The sequence below is a fragment of the Diabrotica undecimpunctata genome, chromosome 4 (assembly GCF_040954645.1).
Source record: "Diabrotica undecimpunctata isolate CICGRU chromosome 4, icDiaUnde3, whole genome shotgun sequence".
NCBI lineage: Eukaryota > Metazoa > Arthropoda > Insecta > Coleoptera > Chrysomelidae > Diabrotica > Diabrotica undecimpunctata.
The window spans coordinates 28,824,600-28,842,553 of NC_092806.1; the positions used below are offsets into that span (position 1 = coordinate 28,824,600).

The 17,954-nt window shown below is 34.3% G+C and overlaps 1 protein-coding gene across 6 annotated transcripts in view; it reads left to right on the plus strand.

Moving 5' to 3' along the window:
• The window catches only part of trio (trio Rho guanine nucleotide exchange factor), a 668,772-nt gene that overhangs the window by 44,228 nt on the left and 606,590 nt on the right, over positions 1 to 17,954 (plus strand). For all 6 annotated transcript variants that reach the window (XM_072529242.1, XM_072529243.1, XM_072529237.1 and 3 more), the window contains exon 3: positions 16,976 to 17,171. In XM_072529242.1, coding sequence (XP_072385343.1) covers positions 16,976 to 17,171 — 196 coding nt within the window. The remainder of the gene's footprint in view (positions 1 to 16,975; positions 17,172 to 17,954) is intronic.

A 17,954-nucleotide genomic window follows, 5' to 3' on the forward strand; every position in this document is an offset into this window, starting at 1 on the left:
GTAGAATAACAAATTGCAAAAGCTACTTCAAAAATCACGGGATTTTAACTCTTCCGTCTTTATATATTCTAGAAACTGTTTGCTTAATACGTAAACACCTACATGTTTTTCCAGCAAGACTTAATCATGACTACTCCACCAGAAATTCAAGCTTCGATGTGTAGTTGCCGATTCCATCCACAGAGTTAGTAAAGAAATCTATATTATATTCGGCAAAAAAATTATACAACCATCTCCCTTCGCAACTTAAATCTACAACTTCTTTCCTTAAGTTCCGTAAATTGACAAAGGCCTATCTATCTGAAAGACCATATTATTCAGTGGAAGAGTTTCTTAACGAATAACTAAGAAATTACAGTCTTTAGGTACACGTAACAAAGTATTTTTATATATATTTGGGTATCACATGCAGCAGCTTAAACTTATTCGTAAACTGGTTCGTAAGGTTTTATTATGAAATTTGCAATTTAGTGATATTTTGCAATGGATTGTATATTTTATTTTCTGATATTGACGATTTATGTAATTTTAGTAAATTTTAATTGTTATTATTTTTTTGACTTTTTGTAAGCTTTGTCCATAAAATTGTATAATTTTCAGTGACAATAAAGCATATTTCTATTCTATTCTAATAATGGGAGTGTATATTCATAAATTTTGATTAAAAACTTTCTATTTGTATATTCGAAAATCATTTTCAACAAATTAGTATAAACAGCCATTATTTTTAGTTATATATGTTTATTAATTGGCGCTATGTAGCAACCAATTTGACAGTTGACTTGACTCGATTCTGTAGGCAAAATTTCAACTCTATTCCCATTTTAAACATATCTATTTTACCGCGAACCCTAAGTTCGAGGCAAGTCAACTGTCAAATTTGATGCTACATAGCGCTAATTAGTAAACATCTATATTGCAATTTCTAAAATTAATAATAGCAATATTTCTGTTTCGGTAGATTATTGGTGCCTTAAAACAAAAAATCTTATTTCATCTGCAAATAGAAACAGTTACCCATAATTAAGAATAAAATTAAAACAAAATTCAAAAACACTTGGAAAACTTTAATTAGCAAAAAATCCTATCAGTATTACAGAGTACAAAATATTTTCCCTAATAAGACATGGTTTCAAAACGTTTCATATAAAGTTAGGAGACACATTACAACTATTATAAGAATGCGGACCGGTCATTGTTTAACAAGTGAACATCTTTTTAAACTGAATTTGGTCTACAACCCTTACTGTGAATGTGGCCTAATAGAGGACCTAAATCATATATTTTTTGAATACCCTATAAGGATCATTCCGAGTTTTGATCTATACACAAAATTCATTTATATGAATAATAATTCACCAATTACTATATATTCTATATTAAATAAACTTACTAAAGAATCAGTCAGCATTTTGATAAAATTCCTTTCAATTAATAAATTAAATTTGTAATCGACAATGTTCAATACTTTTTGTAGTGTTTACTAACATAACCTATTAATTATTATTGAATTTTTTTTTTTACAAATTTATTTGGCACAATTATGTGGCCTCGAGCCAGACTTTATCGGGGTCACCACCAAATTGAGCTGACGTATCACCATGATCTGGAAGCCATAGAAACAAAAGAAGAAGCAGAATAACATCTATATGTTAAAATAATTGTTATTTATAATAATCTTTTAAAAACGATTTCCAATGCGGAAATCCTTTTCAAAAAATTATCGAAACGTTAAAACAAATGTAAAATGTAATTTTTATTACAATCAATCTCGTATAAAAATACAATATTTAGTTTAATATTGTAGCGAATTCTTTTGGCGCCTTTCTCCTTCTTGGCCTTTGAGATTCTTGCCCGCATCTTTGTGCCAACTAGGTAGTGGTCTTAGTCAATATTGGCGCCTCGGCAGGTGCTGGCATCCATTATGTTGTAGAACTGTTGACCATATATAGTATATGGTTCATTTGATTACCCATTAGACGATCATGTTATCATGTCAGCTCTTCCAGCCACCTTCCGAGTTCATAGTGATTATGAAACTTCTCGGTTTCATTGGAATTGGTGTTATTATGGAGGTTATTATGGAGTGGTTTTTAGTGATAAAAAAGTAAAGTTCATTCAACTTTCTGGCTAAGGTCTGGTGTTGGGGATTTCAGTCGCGCCAGCGCCCCAAACATGACTTAACGAGCACTTACGCAGCCGGGAAGGACTGCCTTACGTACCCTCCGAACACGGTCATGGCTCCTATAATTTTTAGAAATGAAAATGCCATTATCGGTGCAGATGATCGAGTGTCTTAGCCGCTGTGCTACGGCCGCCATTAACAGCCCGTTCAGACGGTACTGATTAGAATGTTTGTTCGAATCGATAAAAATGTCGAATTACTAAGTGGCACATGGTTTTAGATGTGCGCGTTCAGACGATTCGATCGTATATCGCACTCGGAAATTTTACCGGATACGTCCAAATTTACATTCGATTTTGTCACCATAAAACGTATGTCGTGGCACGATAAAAAATTCGAATCGAACGTCAGTGGCGCTTCTATCTAGGTGCGCTCTCCAAGTACTGTCTATCAAGTAGTGTAGTAATAGATATATAGATATTATAATACGAGGTTGATAAAGAGGACGTCAGAATTTTATTTGGTTTAGAAAGTTTATTTAGCAGTACATTTTCTCAGATGTTGCCAAAACCTTTTTTTGCTATTTTCTGCGTTTTAGATATCAATACATCTTAATAATCCATTATTCACCGTTGTCACAAACTATCTAGGGCTCTTTGGTTCGATATTTCTTTCGAATAAACCATCGTATTGTGCATGCCGTGAACGGGATGTAACAGGACAGGTATATTTCCTTTTTTCCGATTTCTTTACTCGTGTTTTCAATTATTATCTAACCTCATTTATGAAATACACTCGATACTAATTTGAAAAAGATAAAAGACAAGACTGCATGAATACCATTTGAGAAATATTATTGATCTCCATTTTTACACAAATTCAGTTTATAGCCAGCTTCAGACTAAATTTTTAAATGTAAAATTTCTGTAACATTTTCAAATATTGAACTCCCAACTCTCGTCGACTACTGAAAATATCATTGTATTAAAAACGCGATGGCACACTTTTAAAGTAAATATGGTTTTCGGAGATTTCGATAAAATTACCATTTTTCTATCATTGTAATCGAGTAAAAATGCAAATTTCGAACGGATCCTTTAGTATTCATCGGAGTGAAGTGAAGTGGTGTTGTCACGCTTGGCAGAGTAATTCCAGGATTTTGAGATGGAGAGGTAATTAATTTCTAATTACTGTACTTTATAACGACATTAGTTGTAATTTTACTTTGCCTTGGAGGTCTGGGAGGTAGTTTTTGCATGTACACGTAAGTCGGGAAGGGCTTTTAGCCTTTTTATTATGACCATTAATTTTCTAGTTTTTTTTATACGAGAAAAGGAAAGATTGTTTTAGCGCATTACATAAAGATAATGTTTTTGGGAAAGCTTTACGTTTCAGGGATAAAGTTAAATGGAGCAAAACGAGTATTTCTGGAGGAAAAGAAATGCATTTTCGACCGTAAAAATTTGATTTTCTTTCGGATATACACTGGAGTCCAAAAATTAACCGGACACCCCGATTTTTCCGAATAACTGGGGTCTAAAAAAGATGTTTCCAATTGAGAAGTTAATAACTAAAATTTAAAAGTAAAATTTATTACAAATCAAAAAGATTGCATCAGATGAAAGTTTTCTACAACAAGTTGGGCAAATGGTACTACATGATCTTTCAAATATTTAATATACCTTTCAGCGTTTAAATTGCCCCGAATTGCTCAAATTGTAATAAGTTCTGTATGAGCCTCTAGGGAAATGTGTACCTCCACCAAATTGAACTCTGGGAGTAAAAGAACATCAATGGTAACGTTTACTAGCTCTTCCTCATATCATAGGCCGCCATTTGTTGAGTATCTCTTAAATATTCTTGATTCATCCGCAAAGAGTACCGCACCCCATTCTTCAACACTCCAATTAAGATGTTCGCGAGCGAAAATATAACGTTGAAGAGATCCCGTGACAGGTATTCTGCACCTTAATCAATATTAATTTAAGCGTCTTCGAACGGTATAAATGGAAACTGGTTTACTATCGACATCATTTACACGTTGAACAAGTACTGGTGCTGATAATGTGCGATCGTGTAACGCTTGCAATCTAATAAAGCGATCTTTAGCTTGACTTGTAGTTCTTTGTCTACCTTGATGTGGCTTCTTGGTGTATTGTTATGTTTCCGGAAATCTTTGTATTGCATCAAGTACTGTGAGTTATTCCTAAAGCACTTTCGATGTAACGCATGCTCCGCCCATCAACTTGTAAAGGAACAGGTTGTGCTACTTCTTCTGGTGCTATCTACTCAAACTTGTAAACACACAACCAAAATAAACTTAAAATTATATTACACATTAATAACAGAAAGTTTGTGTAGAACTATTGTTATTAGCAAAAATCATCTAAGATTCAAACAAGAAAAAAACGTTATCGCTAATAAGGCATAATATGAAATTCAAAAAAATTTAATAAGTTTTTTTGTTTTGTAAAAACGAAAAAATAGATAAGAATCTGAGTGTCTAGTTAATTTTACACTCCTGTGTATTTTTGACTATGTTAAAAAAGGTCGCAGAAGATGGACATGGGTAAGCGCAGACTGAAGAACAAGAACTGAAATCTATTTTTTCATCATGAACCAAAAAGAGTTATTTAAAGAGTGTATTAAATCAATTTAATACCAATATTGACCACAGATTTTTGAGAGCTAATGCTGATTACAAAATTGTCTGACTAGGAAAGGCTGATTGATAAAAAGAAACCCTCAAAGAAATCGATAAAATCAATAAATATTTAAGCAATATATTAAGTTACGTATGTATGTTTTATTTATTACAACATAGCATTCGACATGACAACGAGACATGAACAACTTATACAACTTCTTAAAGACAAAAATTTAGATTCCAAAGACATACCAACCTTTAATATAACCAAAGAGCTACAGTGGAGCTAAACCAGCTATGGACACCTGGACAAGGAATTGAGAGATCAAGTACAAAATGCAAATAGGTGCCTTAATAACACTATATGGCGAAACAGATACATTAACACTGAGATGAAATCAAGAATTTATAAAGCCGGTGTAAGACCAATAATGACGTGCCTCAGAAACAAGCCCCGACACAGTCACAACGCAAAGGCTACTGGAAACGGCAGAGATGAGAGTACTGAGAAGTTCAATTACAGGAAATACGCTGAGAGATCAAAAGAAAAGTGAAGACATTAGAAAAAAATGTAACGTACAGTGTATAAATGAATGGACACAAAATAGAAAAAAAGAATGGAATAACCACATAAGTAGAATTTCCATTCAACCTTTCATAGAGGTATTAATCCGCCAATGAACAAGCAGAATTGCGTATAAAGAAGGATTAAGAAGAACAAGAAGAAGAAAGAGCTACAGTATAAATTGAAGCATTCGAACTACGGACTCTAAGAAAAATATTGAAAATACCCTCGACTGAGAAAATAAACAATTTAGACGTACTCAGAAGAATGAGAAAAGAAAAAGAATTACTGTTGACCATCAAAAGTCGAAAACTTCATTATTTTGAACATAGGCGAAGAGATAAATATCAACTACGAAACATGATTCAGAGAAAACTTGTACGAAGAAGAAAGTTGTCTTGGCTGCAAAATTTAAGAGAGTGGTTTGGTTGTAGCTTTAATCAACTATTCTGTGCAGCTGTATTTAAAATCCAAATAGCAACGATGATAGCCAAACTTTGAAACGGAGACGGCACATAAAGAAGAAGAAACATAACGGTAAAAGCAGCAAGAATGTAAAATGCAGAGGACTATTAGGTATAATGTCACATGATCATTGTATCATGAGCACACAACTGAGAAACATCCGCACACAAACAACCAGACCTACCTGATTACACCTTAAGTGTAAAATTTATTAAAATCGATTTGAATTAATTAAAAGACTCTCCAAAAGTATTACACAAAGAATATATCATTAGGTTTTAGCTTAAAAAAGAAAATCATAAATGCGATATGGTTAAAAGAAAAGAGTTTCCCGCAGCTTTAAAAAAAAATAATAATTCGTGATTTTATTCTGGTTGGATTTCGCTTGGGTTTTCGTGGCAATTATTTTCCGCCTTTGTGTCTTTGTACACCTAGACATTTGGAATTTAATTAAAATGAAGAGGTTACTTTCGTATTCACTGTTTACATTCTTTCAATAACAATACTAAGGAGCAAGAGACAACTCTTGTATATTCTTTATTACAATTGTAGTCTTACAAAGAAGCAGTGACGGAGATCTATTTTCTTACAATTTCCATCAAAAGTGAAGAAATTTAAAACGTATACTTTCTTGTAGAATCCTAAAATCTTGTTGCCAATATATTGTACAATATTCTATATGTATTTTTGTAATTACAGTCATGTAGAAACAATTCCATGTAGGTATCGAAAATGAGTGTAAAAAACATGTAAGTTACTAAAAGTGATGTAATCACTTGTAAGTGATGAGTCGGATATAATTTTAGTATATTTATTACATAACCGTCAGACAAACAAAATTACAAAGTATTAAAATGGTGCTGTAGAAAAATACGAAAAGGGGTTATAAGAAGAGGATTCGAAGAGTTAGGACTTATTGTAAGCCAATTTAATTCTGTCTTAATTTTATCATTTTAGTTGGACACACATAGTTCTACATTCGCATTCACAAGAGCTAATATGGATAGGTAAACAGTATTACTACCTGGGAACTATTATAAATGAACAGTGGAGCAATGTACAGGAAATAAAGTGCCGCATAGGAAAGGCAAGAACGGTCTTTAACAAAATGAGCGCCATCTTCAAAAGTCACAACATATCCCTAGATACAAAAATGAGACATTTGAGATGCTATGTTTTCTCTGTGTTGTTGTACGGGGCGGAGGCATGGACGCTTACAGACACCACTATTAAAAAACTTGAAGCATTTAAGATGTGGCTTAATAGAAGAATGCTGAGAATATCATGGACAGCAAGGATCACGAACAAGGAAGTTCTAGAAAAAATGAAGAAGGAACCAGAGATTGTGTTTACGATCAAACGCATAAAATTGCAATATCTGGGACACGTTATGAGAAATCAGCACAGTTACTCCCTGCTGCAGTCTATATTGCAAGGTAAAGTCAAAGGTAAGCGAGGACCCGGTAGAAGGAGAATATCATGGCTGCGGAATTTAAGAACATGGTTTAAGAAAACCTCAACGGAGCTGTTTCGAGCCGCAGCGAGCAAGGTCATGATTGCCAATATGATTTCCAACATCCGAAACGGATAGGAACCAGAAGAAGAAGAAGAATATGGATAGAATAGAGAAGACACAAATAGCGAATGGTCAACATTATGACTGTCAGATAGAAGTAGGAATGCTTGGATAAGAAACGTCACAAAAGTTTAGAGGTGTTACCAGCCAAATGGCAAAACTAAAGTCAAAATGTCTATTAGACAAAAAGATGACAGACGGACTAAGACTATTACAGATTGGAGACCTTGGATCAAACGAACAATAACAGATGACCTAACAACAAAACAACTTATCTGGTTCGGACACTTACAAAGAATGGACGAACAACGAATGCCAAAAGAAATACTAAAGTGGCAACCAGAAGGAAAGAGAAAACGAGGTAGACCGAGAAAAAGTTGGAGCGAAGGAATAAATAAAGAACTGAGAGAGAGGGCCATAGAAGAAGATCTATGGAACAACCGGTCTAAGTGGCGATTGGAAGTCGGAAAACGGCGGAGAACGTTATAAACCGACAAGTAGTAGTAGTAGTAGACCTTGGACATATAAACGAAAACGAAGGAGACCATAGATGAATGATCCGAAACATCACGTTGGTTCTTGATGGATGCATATGGCTCGAGGGAGAGAAAGATGGAGGAACACAGGGGAGATCTATGTCCAATATTGCAGGTCTCAAGGCTAATAGATAGATAGATATATAGTAACAAGAAGGATTACTAAACAATGTTCTAATATTCAACGTCTTATACTATTCCACCAATGTCAAATATGGCAATGGTCTAATAATCCATTCTTTAACGGTTTTTGCTCAAAATTGTAAACAACCGCTTCTATTGGCATGAAATTTGAAATAGGCATAAAAAACATGTCAGAGAAAAAAAATTATATAGTGCCGATGTGTGCTTTTATCCCAGGGGTTGAGTGCCACCCCTTGTCCGGTTTGAAAATATTTAACCTTTAAATAATTCCCGAAATCGATCCCGAATTTAATTTATAGCAAAAAATGCTATACAGACTTTTCTCGATAAGTTAATTTTTGAAGCGAATACTTTTTTCTCTATAGTAAAATGCTGAGCGTCCTGAAACTAGCGCCACAAGATGGCGTCGTCACGGAACTAGAGCCACGAGATAGTCATCACGGGTAGCGTCACAAAATGGCGGTTCTTCACATCGATTCTCTACTCTCGATCAATTCATTTCTAGTCATCATATATTTACTAAATTAAAAACTGCATGAAGAATCACTAACAAAATACAAACATTAAATGAGAAGTAAAAAATTAAAAGAATCAATAAAAGATTCGATTCGCAAAGATTGTCAAAATTTAAAAGTCATAAATGTCATCCGATTAATAACAATATTGAATCATATGTTTAAATTTTTAACACATTTCTTGTTTTAAAGGAAAACTAAACTAAGGTTTTTCCGTTTTCTTTCGTTTATTATATATATTTTGGTAGATTAAAATCATTAAGATGTCACAGGAAAATACACTGAAGTGCAAGAATAACTGGACACCCAGATTTTTATGTATTTTTTCGTTTTTAGACAAAAACTTATTACTTTTTTTTAATTTTATTTTATGTCTTATTAGCGATGGGGTTTTTTGCTTCTTTGAACCCGTTTAGATGATTTTTGCGAACAACAACCCTTCCATAAAAACTTTTTGTTATTAATGTGAAATAGTGTTTTAAATTGAAGAATTATTTTAAGTTTGTTTAAGTATTCTATGTGTTTGCAAGTTTGCCTTTAATTTTTTTTGTTTTGTTCTTTTTCCAAATTGCAATAAAAAAATGATAATAACAAAAGAAGTAGCACAAGTTGTTGTTTTAGAGGATGATGGGTGCAGCATTCGTTACATCGCAAATGCTTTAGGAATTTCTCGAAGTACAGTGTTTGATGCAATAGAACGATTTCGTGAAATAGGACAATACACCAGCAGGTCCAGTCAAGATACACGAAGAACCACAGGTCAATTTGAAGGTGACTCTTTTAGATTGCAAGCGGTACGCGATCGCATACTATCACGACCAGTACTTATTCAACGATTAAATGATATCCATAGAAAAACCAGAATCCAGAAAAGATCCAGAATAGCTGTCACAGGACTTCTATTCACAGCAGAACATCGGAGGCAACGTTACACTTCGCTCGCAGACATCATATTTGCGGTGCTGGAGAATTAAGTGCCTTGTTATACACTGATGAATTAAGATTTAACAGATACTCATTAGATGGGCGGCCTAGGATTTGGAGAAGAACTTGTGAACATTATCACCAATGCTGTTTTACTGCTAGAGTTCAATTTGGTGAAGATGGTACAATGGGGTGCACAGACATTTCTCTAGCGGCTCATACAAAAATTGTTACAATTCTAGGGGTAATTTAAACGCTGAAAGGTATATTAAACAATGTTTATAAGATCATGTAGTGTCATTTGCCCTATTTGTTGGAGAAAACTTTCGTCTGATACAAGATAGTGCTCGTCTACACATTACCAGAATAACACGGGATTACTTGGGTGAAATTAAGATTCCTTTATAACCAAGGCTCCCAATGAGTAAAGACTTAGCTAATCGAGTATGCATGGGATATTCTGTGACGACATATTCGACATAACCATGTTCAGTTTCAAATCATTAATGACTTGGAGCAAGCAGTTTGTGGCGAATGGGAGCAAATTCCTCAGGAAGAATTTGGTGCTTAATCCGAAGTATGCTTGATCGAATGAGCGCGGTAATTAGGAGACGCGGAGCTAATACACCCTACTAAATATTTTTTTTTATTAAAACATGTTCAAAATTAAATAATTGAATTTTTGTTTCTTTGCAGATTTTCAAGTTTTTTTAATTTTTTCTTCTATTTTCTTTGTTAAATTCTTGATTTGTAATAAATTTTACTATTAAATTTTGTTTATTTATTAAATACTCCATAAGAAATATCAAAACTTTTTTAAACGCCAGTTTTTAGCAAAAATCTGGGTGTCCGGATAATTTTGCACTGCGGTGTAGTTTCAAAATATCAAATTATACTGCTGTGTTTGATGGATTCGATCTCCAGTACTAATAAAAAGCAATAATACAGTCACTTAATTTGAATCGTATGAATACCTTGGGCAAGAGCCGCTATAATAATAGACAGTTGTAACGTAACACCGCCATTACCGATAAATAACTATAACTACATAAGTAGTTCAGGTGTATTATATATATCCGATATCGACCAATGCTCTATGAACTTTCCATTTTCATAAAGGGTACACTATGTTGATATTTAAGTTAAATATTGTTCATTTTATTCTCAGTTCATTGATGTTTCCCGGAATACACAAATTACGTAGGCGCCAACATGTATTACAATTTTAGTTTATCCTTTAATGATAGATACACATTTTCTCTGCTACAATTTTTTCTGATACAAGTACGTTTTCTCAAGAACAACGAATATCGTGGGTTTTTCTATTAACAAACTTATAATGAAAATTGCTTGCGTTGTTGATCTGCCTTTCAAATAACAAAATACAAACTGATTTTTATGTTGTCTAGTATTGCATAAAAGGAACAGGTATTAAAATACTGTCTCCGATAAAGTATTTTACCTATCAATTTTTAACGTACATTATTTTTCACTTTTTGGCGTGGCCCTCTCAGATATTTTGATTTCTTCGTCATTTCTAACGCTACTGATAGTTCAAGCATATTGTTACGTTTTTTTTGTGGATTCAGGGATTAAGTGAAGCAAACGTGGTTTAACTAAGTTTATTTTAACTCACTTAACTACAAAAACTCACTAAATTACAAATATCATAAATTCTAATTACAATAATAATTATCGCCTACTATCACACGTATCGCGGAATAAGCCACAATTAAAGGTTAAAGTACGTTTATTGACGTTTCAATTTCCACTTCGGAAATTGTTCATAATTAAGAAAATAGCTTCAGAACAACATATCGCGGATATCGCTTACAAAAACACTTCGCTAATGCCGACTCAACGGGCTTATATCAATAGATTATCTGTTTTAGAAATAGCTAGCGGGTGAAATAAAGGTCGATTCAAGCCCATCACAGTTCCGGCGCCGAACCGGTACCGTCTCGTTACAGAACTGTTCGTTCGTCTATTCGCACACACCCGAAATGCATCAGTCTTCGGCGACCAATCTGTTGAAAAGATGGAGTTTTTCGGATGAAGAATTAGCAATAATTGCTATATGTTTGGACTAGGAAGAAGAAGCGCGAGCAAACCAAGCAAAAAGTCGGAAGTGGATCCATGACGCATGAAAAAAAGGGATACCTTTAAAAATGGCTTTAACGTATTGTTTGCAAACATGTCAAAAAAATTGAAAAAAGAAGACACACACTGAAGAAGAGCTATTTCAGTTTGTTTGGCAGTTTGTTTAAGGTACGCACGTACGTTGATGTATTAGTGTATTGGTAACTGGATGCAGGCGATACTATTGGAAGAGCTGTTGTAGCACTACAATTATTATAAGTTTGTTATTGAAGAGACTAGCTCATATTTCTGTACAACCGAAAATATTTCTGATTTCGCAAAATAAAAATTAGAGCTGAAAGGGACTTTAGGGCTGGTGTTATGCCAGTTATGCCAGAACTTTTCTTTTACTCATTTGTGTTTTGTATTGGTCGTTATTTAGTCCTTTGTATTGAAGCAGGCGAATCTTCCCTTTTGCTCTTGGTTTCTTCTATTATTTCATTTTGTTCATCGTTTGTCTCTTGGTTGGGGCAAAAACATTGTGTCCTTTCTCATCGCCAGAATTGCTTTCTTCATCTACAGGCACTATCTTTTCAGACTCCTGTTGGGTATTATCAATATCCTTAATGTTAGTTATCGTTTCTCTTTTATTAAAATGTTTTTTCAAGAAACTTAGTTGAACAGCTTATTTGTACCTCTTTGTTACTTTACCACTCTGTCCACTTTTTATAATGTTTCTTTTCAAATACTTTCTAAATGTGTCTCTAATATTTACCCATCTAGTCTTACACAGTTGACCTAGAAAAATGTAATTCGTTTAAAGACAGATAACATAAAAAGTGGTTTGATAATAGAATAAAAGTTTTACATAAAAAACAGTACTACAGTTCTTTGTTTTTTAGGTATTTGGCAACTGGGGACTCTCTTTAGCTTCCGCTTAGGACATAGTACACTGCAAGATATTGTATATAAAACATGTAAAGTTATATGCAACAGTTTAATAGCTGAAACACTACCAGAACCTACTGAAGAAATGTGGAGAGCCATTACTGAAGATTTCTACACAAACTGAAACTTCCCCAACTGTGTGGGAGCCTTGGATGACAAACACATTACTATTCAAGCACCTCCAAACACAGGATCGCTTTATTATAATTACAATAAATCATTTTCAATTGTTTTGTTGGCTCTTGTAGACGCCAATTATAATTTTTTGGTTGTTGACGTCGGAGAATATGGCAAGAACAGCGATGGCGAAATTTTCGCAACTTCTTCATTGAGCAAAAGACTTCGACAAGGAACATTACAACTACCACAAAATACAACCCTACCGAATACAGATGTTGGAGCCCCATATGTAATAGTAGGAGACGAAGCATTTCCTTTAAAAACATATGTATTGCGGCGTTATCCACGTCAGGATTTAAATGTAGCAGAATGTGTTTACAACTACCACCATTGTCGTGCCAGAAGAGTTGTTGAAAATACGTCTGACATTTTATCTCAAAAATTTCGAATTTATAACAGGCGAATTCAAGCAGCACCAAAAAATGCAGATAACATAGTATTGGCAACTTGTATTCTACATAATTTTATTAAAAAATATGATGGATACACGTACAACTATGACAAAAATGAGCAAAAAGTAGACACAAACTCTGAACTGTAAAATCTGCCTTTGCAAGGTGGAAATGCAACAGAAAATGCTAAGAGACACTTTTAAAAATTATTTTGATTCGCCAGGGAGTCTTTGCCGTGGCATCTTGAAAAAATTTAAAAACTGTATGTTGTTTTTCTTTCAGTGAAATAAAAATAAAGAGAAGTGCATTACCTTGTGTTTTCATTTCTTCTCCGATTTCCTGCCAAATATTATTTTTAAATTAATGTCTCATTTTTTTGCATGTTACAAATCATATATTTTCTCACACATTCTACCAATTAATTGTTCGTCATTAATTTAATTTTGTTCACTTGTACCGCCCGTCATGTTGCCGGAAAAACCAAAAAAATCGTTGCTGAGATTATAAAATCGGTCGGGCGTTAGACGTGTCGAAACCTGACTGCTGGGAAACTGTTCGTCAACTGATGAATGTGAATGCCGGCGGCATATTTCTGTTAAAGAATATTTTTTATGACGGATTGTTCGGTTCGGCGCCGGAACTGTGACGAGACGTGACTGATGTGTTTGAATCGACCTTAACACGAAATTCCAGAAAGTTCCGCGACTAGAACGTCGATAGAAACCGTGTGTGGAACATTCGCGTAAAAAGAGTACTGCCGTCTTCACCAAAGCACAGAACAGCATTAGATACTTATAACACAACAATATTGTCGTCGGCATCATTTCTAATTGCAGAACCTAGTTCTTCATATATTACCATATCCTTTTTTATATTGATCCGCATGTGAATTAAAATTACCCGCTATTATTCTCCCTTCTGCTGAAAGGGAATAAATTTGGTCTTTGAGAATATGTCTCCTAATTGATCATAGACAGATTTTCTTTCTGCATCATCCAGTCAGATTCCAAAAGCATACACACACTGCATTTAGCATTTATGTTTCAAGTACAAATTTACAAATCTTTTCTGCAGACTAGAATCTCTATTGTAATTATTGCAATAATTGCAGTAATAATTGCAATATTATTATTCTTTTTTTAACGCAAATTTAAGCCAGTTGAGTTACGCCACTGTCTAAAAAGTTAGCTAACATAAAAACTAGGCTATTTATCCCGTCTTGGCAGGTAACAATGGCTTCGAATAGAAACAGTGGATTGTTTATAATTTTTTTAACTTGTCGGAAGGAACTGGAATAGTAATTCTTTAACGCATGAATAACTGTGAAATTTGTTAAAAAATGTTGATTCGTAGCGTTGAATACGTTTGCGAATATTTCATTTGTGTATTGGTTCTATTGTATTCGGTCTTTGATTTTTAACCTTTTATAGAGTGCTTAAAATAACTAGAAGAAACAGAATTCTTAAGCTTAATATATACGCAGTTCTATATTGTATTTTATTATATGGAATTAAGTCATAATTGATTGTAATAAAAATTACGTTACGATTTTATTATTGGCGCTTTGTAATATCCAATTTGACTGTTGATCTTTGCAGCAAATAGTCATGTTTTGATGAGATTGATGTTTTACCCTCCGGATTGATATCAAATTCTGGTTTCTAGAGGGTAAATCAGAATTTCAACTCAAAACATGCTTACAAAGATCGAGTCCAAGTAGATTTCTAGTGGTATCTTAAAATTATTTAGGTAAAGAGAAATAAGAATAATATTCACTCGCAATCAATTTATTCTAGCACCGACGACCGGTTTCGCGTACTATAATTTTCTATACATCCTCAGGTCAACGGTACATGGCAAACTAAATGCTGAAATTACAATAACCCCTATTAGGGTGCCGTTTAGTACAAAATATATAGCAATTATGCCAATATTATATGTGTGCAATTGTTAAGTGTTAAATCACTTCAATTACATAAATAATTCAATGAAACAATTAAATAAATCTTATTTACCTGCCGATACAAGGATTATTATTTAATGTATGAGAAAACATAGGGAAAAATTCCGTTATGGTTAGCTGGTGACAGGTGATCATCGGATTTACTGCTCTTATTGACGACTATCGGGAAAGTTCTTGAGGGGAAGAGTAATATTAACAACTAGAATATGAATATAATTGTTTATGTAAATTATTAGTTAAAAATAAGTGTGATGTTATATTATTTAAAAGTTATTTATATTTATTGCAGAGAGAGAGAGAGAGAGGGAGGGAGAGAGAAAGATAATATGTAATAAATATTTATTTTCACCAACCTATGCTGGACTCAAGCTGTTCCCGATTATAACGATTTATTCAAACTTATAATCAATAAATAGTAAAAGCGATAATCTGCATGCGAGCCTCATTTTCACAATGCAAGTGTATTATTAATTAAATTTCATATCATATCGGTATAGATAAGTTCTTATTTGTTATAAAACTGAAAATCCTTATTAGGTCAAAGCAGTGTTCAACTTCATTGAACCCATAATGTTGTAGTATTCATCAGGCGTTGCATTGACTTCCTTCCTTTTTAGTTTTTTTCTAAATGTTTCCAAAAACTCGGTCAGGCGGAAGAAACGAATGGCCGCAATTTATTATGGCAAAATAATGGAATCATTTCATGGAATCTATAAATTTTTATTTTGATTTGCTGATTTTGGTGTACATTCATGTATAGTGAAATTTAATGCAAATTAAGCTTTTTTATACACATACTGAGTACATATACTCCGTGACATTAGAAGTGTTACACCCAGAAGGAATAATGCTATGATAACAATACCAATGTTTTATCTTTTCTACTTTTTGTAAAAATAAAGTTTTGTCTGTCGTGTGTGGACAAACGAAGGTAGAGGAACACGAACAAGACCAACTGGTCAACCGAGGCGTACCACAGAGCGTCAAGATAGGCGCTTTAGATTACTGGATCTGCGAGACCGTTTTGCTACTACGCGTCAAATTGCTGACCAATGGTTTGGAGTAGAAGGTAGACCTGTTAGTATGCGTACACTATACCGTCGCATTCGAACCTTTGGACTGGTTTCATTTCGCCCACGACTAGTGCTTCCTTTGACTGCGGACCACTGTCATCAACATTTGAATTGATGCAGAGAACGGCAGCATGGTCATAGGATGTTAAGACGCCACCGCGGAGAGCGACGCGATATCGGGTTTGCTGTTGAGAGGCATGTAAACAGGACAGTTGGAGTAATGGTTTGGGGGGCTATTGCCTATTGTAGCCGATCACCACTTGTGTTTATTTGAGGCAATATGACAGCTGCGCGTTATGTTGATGACATCTTACAAACCACTTTACTGCCTTATTTCGACGGCCGTCGAGACGTCCTTTTTCAGCAAGACAATGCGCGTCCCCATATTGCTCGTCAATCTATGGACTTTCTCCAAAAAGCTGGCGTTAATGTTTTGCCGTGGCCGCCCCGTGCTCCGGATTTAAATCCTATCGAAAATGTATGGGATATGATGTGAAGAAGACTGTCCACTTTGCACCATCCTCCATAGACTCTGGCACAGTTAATAAATGAAGTTCAAGTTGCTTGGAACGAGGTGCCACAAGCAGACATCGATCGATCATCTCATTTTGTCAATGCCTAGACGTATACAGGAGTGTATTTAGCTACGGGGTCGCCAAACACATTATTAATTTTGTTTGATTACTTGTTAATAAAAATTCTTTGACAACGTTATTGTTTCATTCTTGAAGTAAATCTACCATGTTACCAAAAAATTAAGTTTAAGAAATTATTCCTCCTTGGTGTAACACTTCTAATGTCACTATAATAGTTATTAATATTATATTTTATTCTTTTTTCCAGTGATGAAGCGCGAGGATTGGGTTTCACGGTTCTAGTGGATATGAGAGGATCAACGTGGTCGACTGTCAAACCTATCCTGAAGGCATTGCACGAGCACTTTCCACCTGGCACAATCCATCAAGCGCTCATCGTCAAGCCCGATAATTTCTGGCAGAAGCAGAGGACATCGCTTGGTTCACATAAGTACAAATTTGAGGTAAGTGGAAAACATCTTTTAATTATTCTAAATGGCAAAGGAGTCCGTACCTTTCCATACTGCGACCTTGTCACTCCATCTTTTGCGTGGTCGTCCGATACTTCTTCTGTCGATTGGTGACTTATCTCTTTCTATTTTGACGACACGAATCTTTCTCATTCTGCTTATGCGGTTATTTTATTCTCTTTTCTATTTTCTCGTGTCCATTCATTTATACATTGTACGTTACATTTTTTTCTAATGTCTTCACTTCTCTTTCGATCTCTCAGCGTGTTTCGTATAATTCTTCTCAGTACTCTCATCTCTGCCGTTTCCAGTAGCCTTTATGTTGTGGCTGTATCGGGTCGTGTTTCTGAGGCATGCCATTATTGGTCTTACACTGGCTTTATAAATTTTTGACTGTTTCGCCATATAGTATCATTAAGGCATCCTGCCAGTCTATTTGTTTTTTCTACTTGATCTCTCACTTCTTTGTCCAGGTCTCCATAGCTGGACAGTATAATTCTAAGAAATTTTTTTTTCCATTACTTGTTCAATAGTGATTCTATTCTATTTTACATATGGTTGGTTCTTTGCTGATTACAATTGTTTTAGTTTTCTGAGATGAGATTGTCATGTTAAATTCTTTTGCTCTTATGTTAAATCTGTCGACCAGTCTTTGCCAACTATCTTCATTTGGGTCTATCAATATTGCATCGTCTACGTGACAGAGTATTTTTATTTCTTTGTTTCCCATTTTGTATTCTGTTCCTTTGTTAACGCTTTTGATGATTTCATCCATGA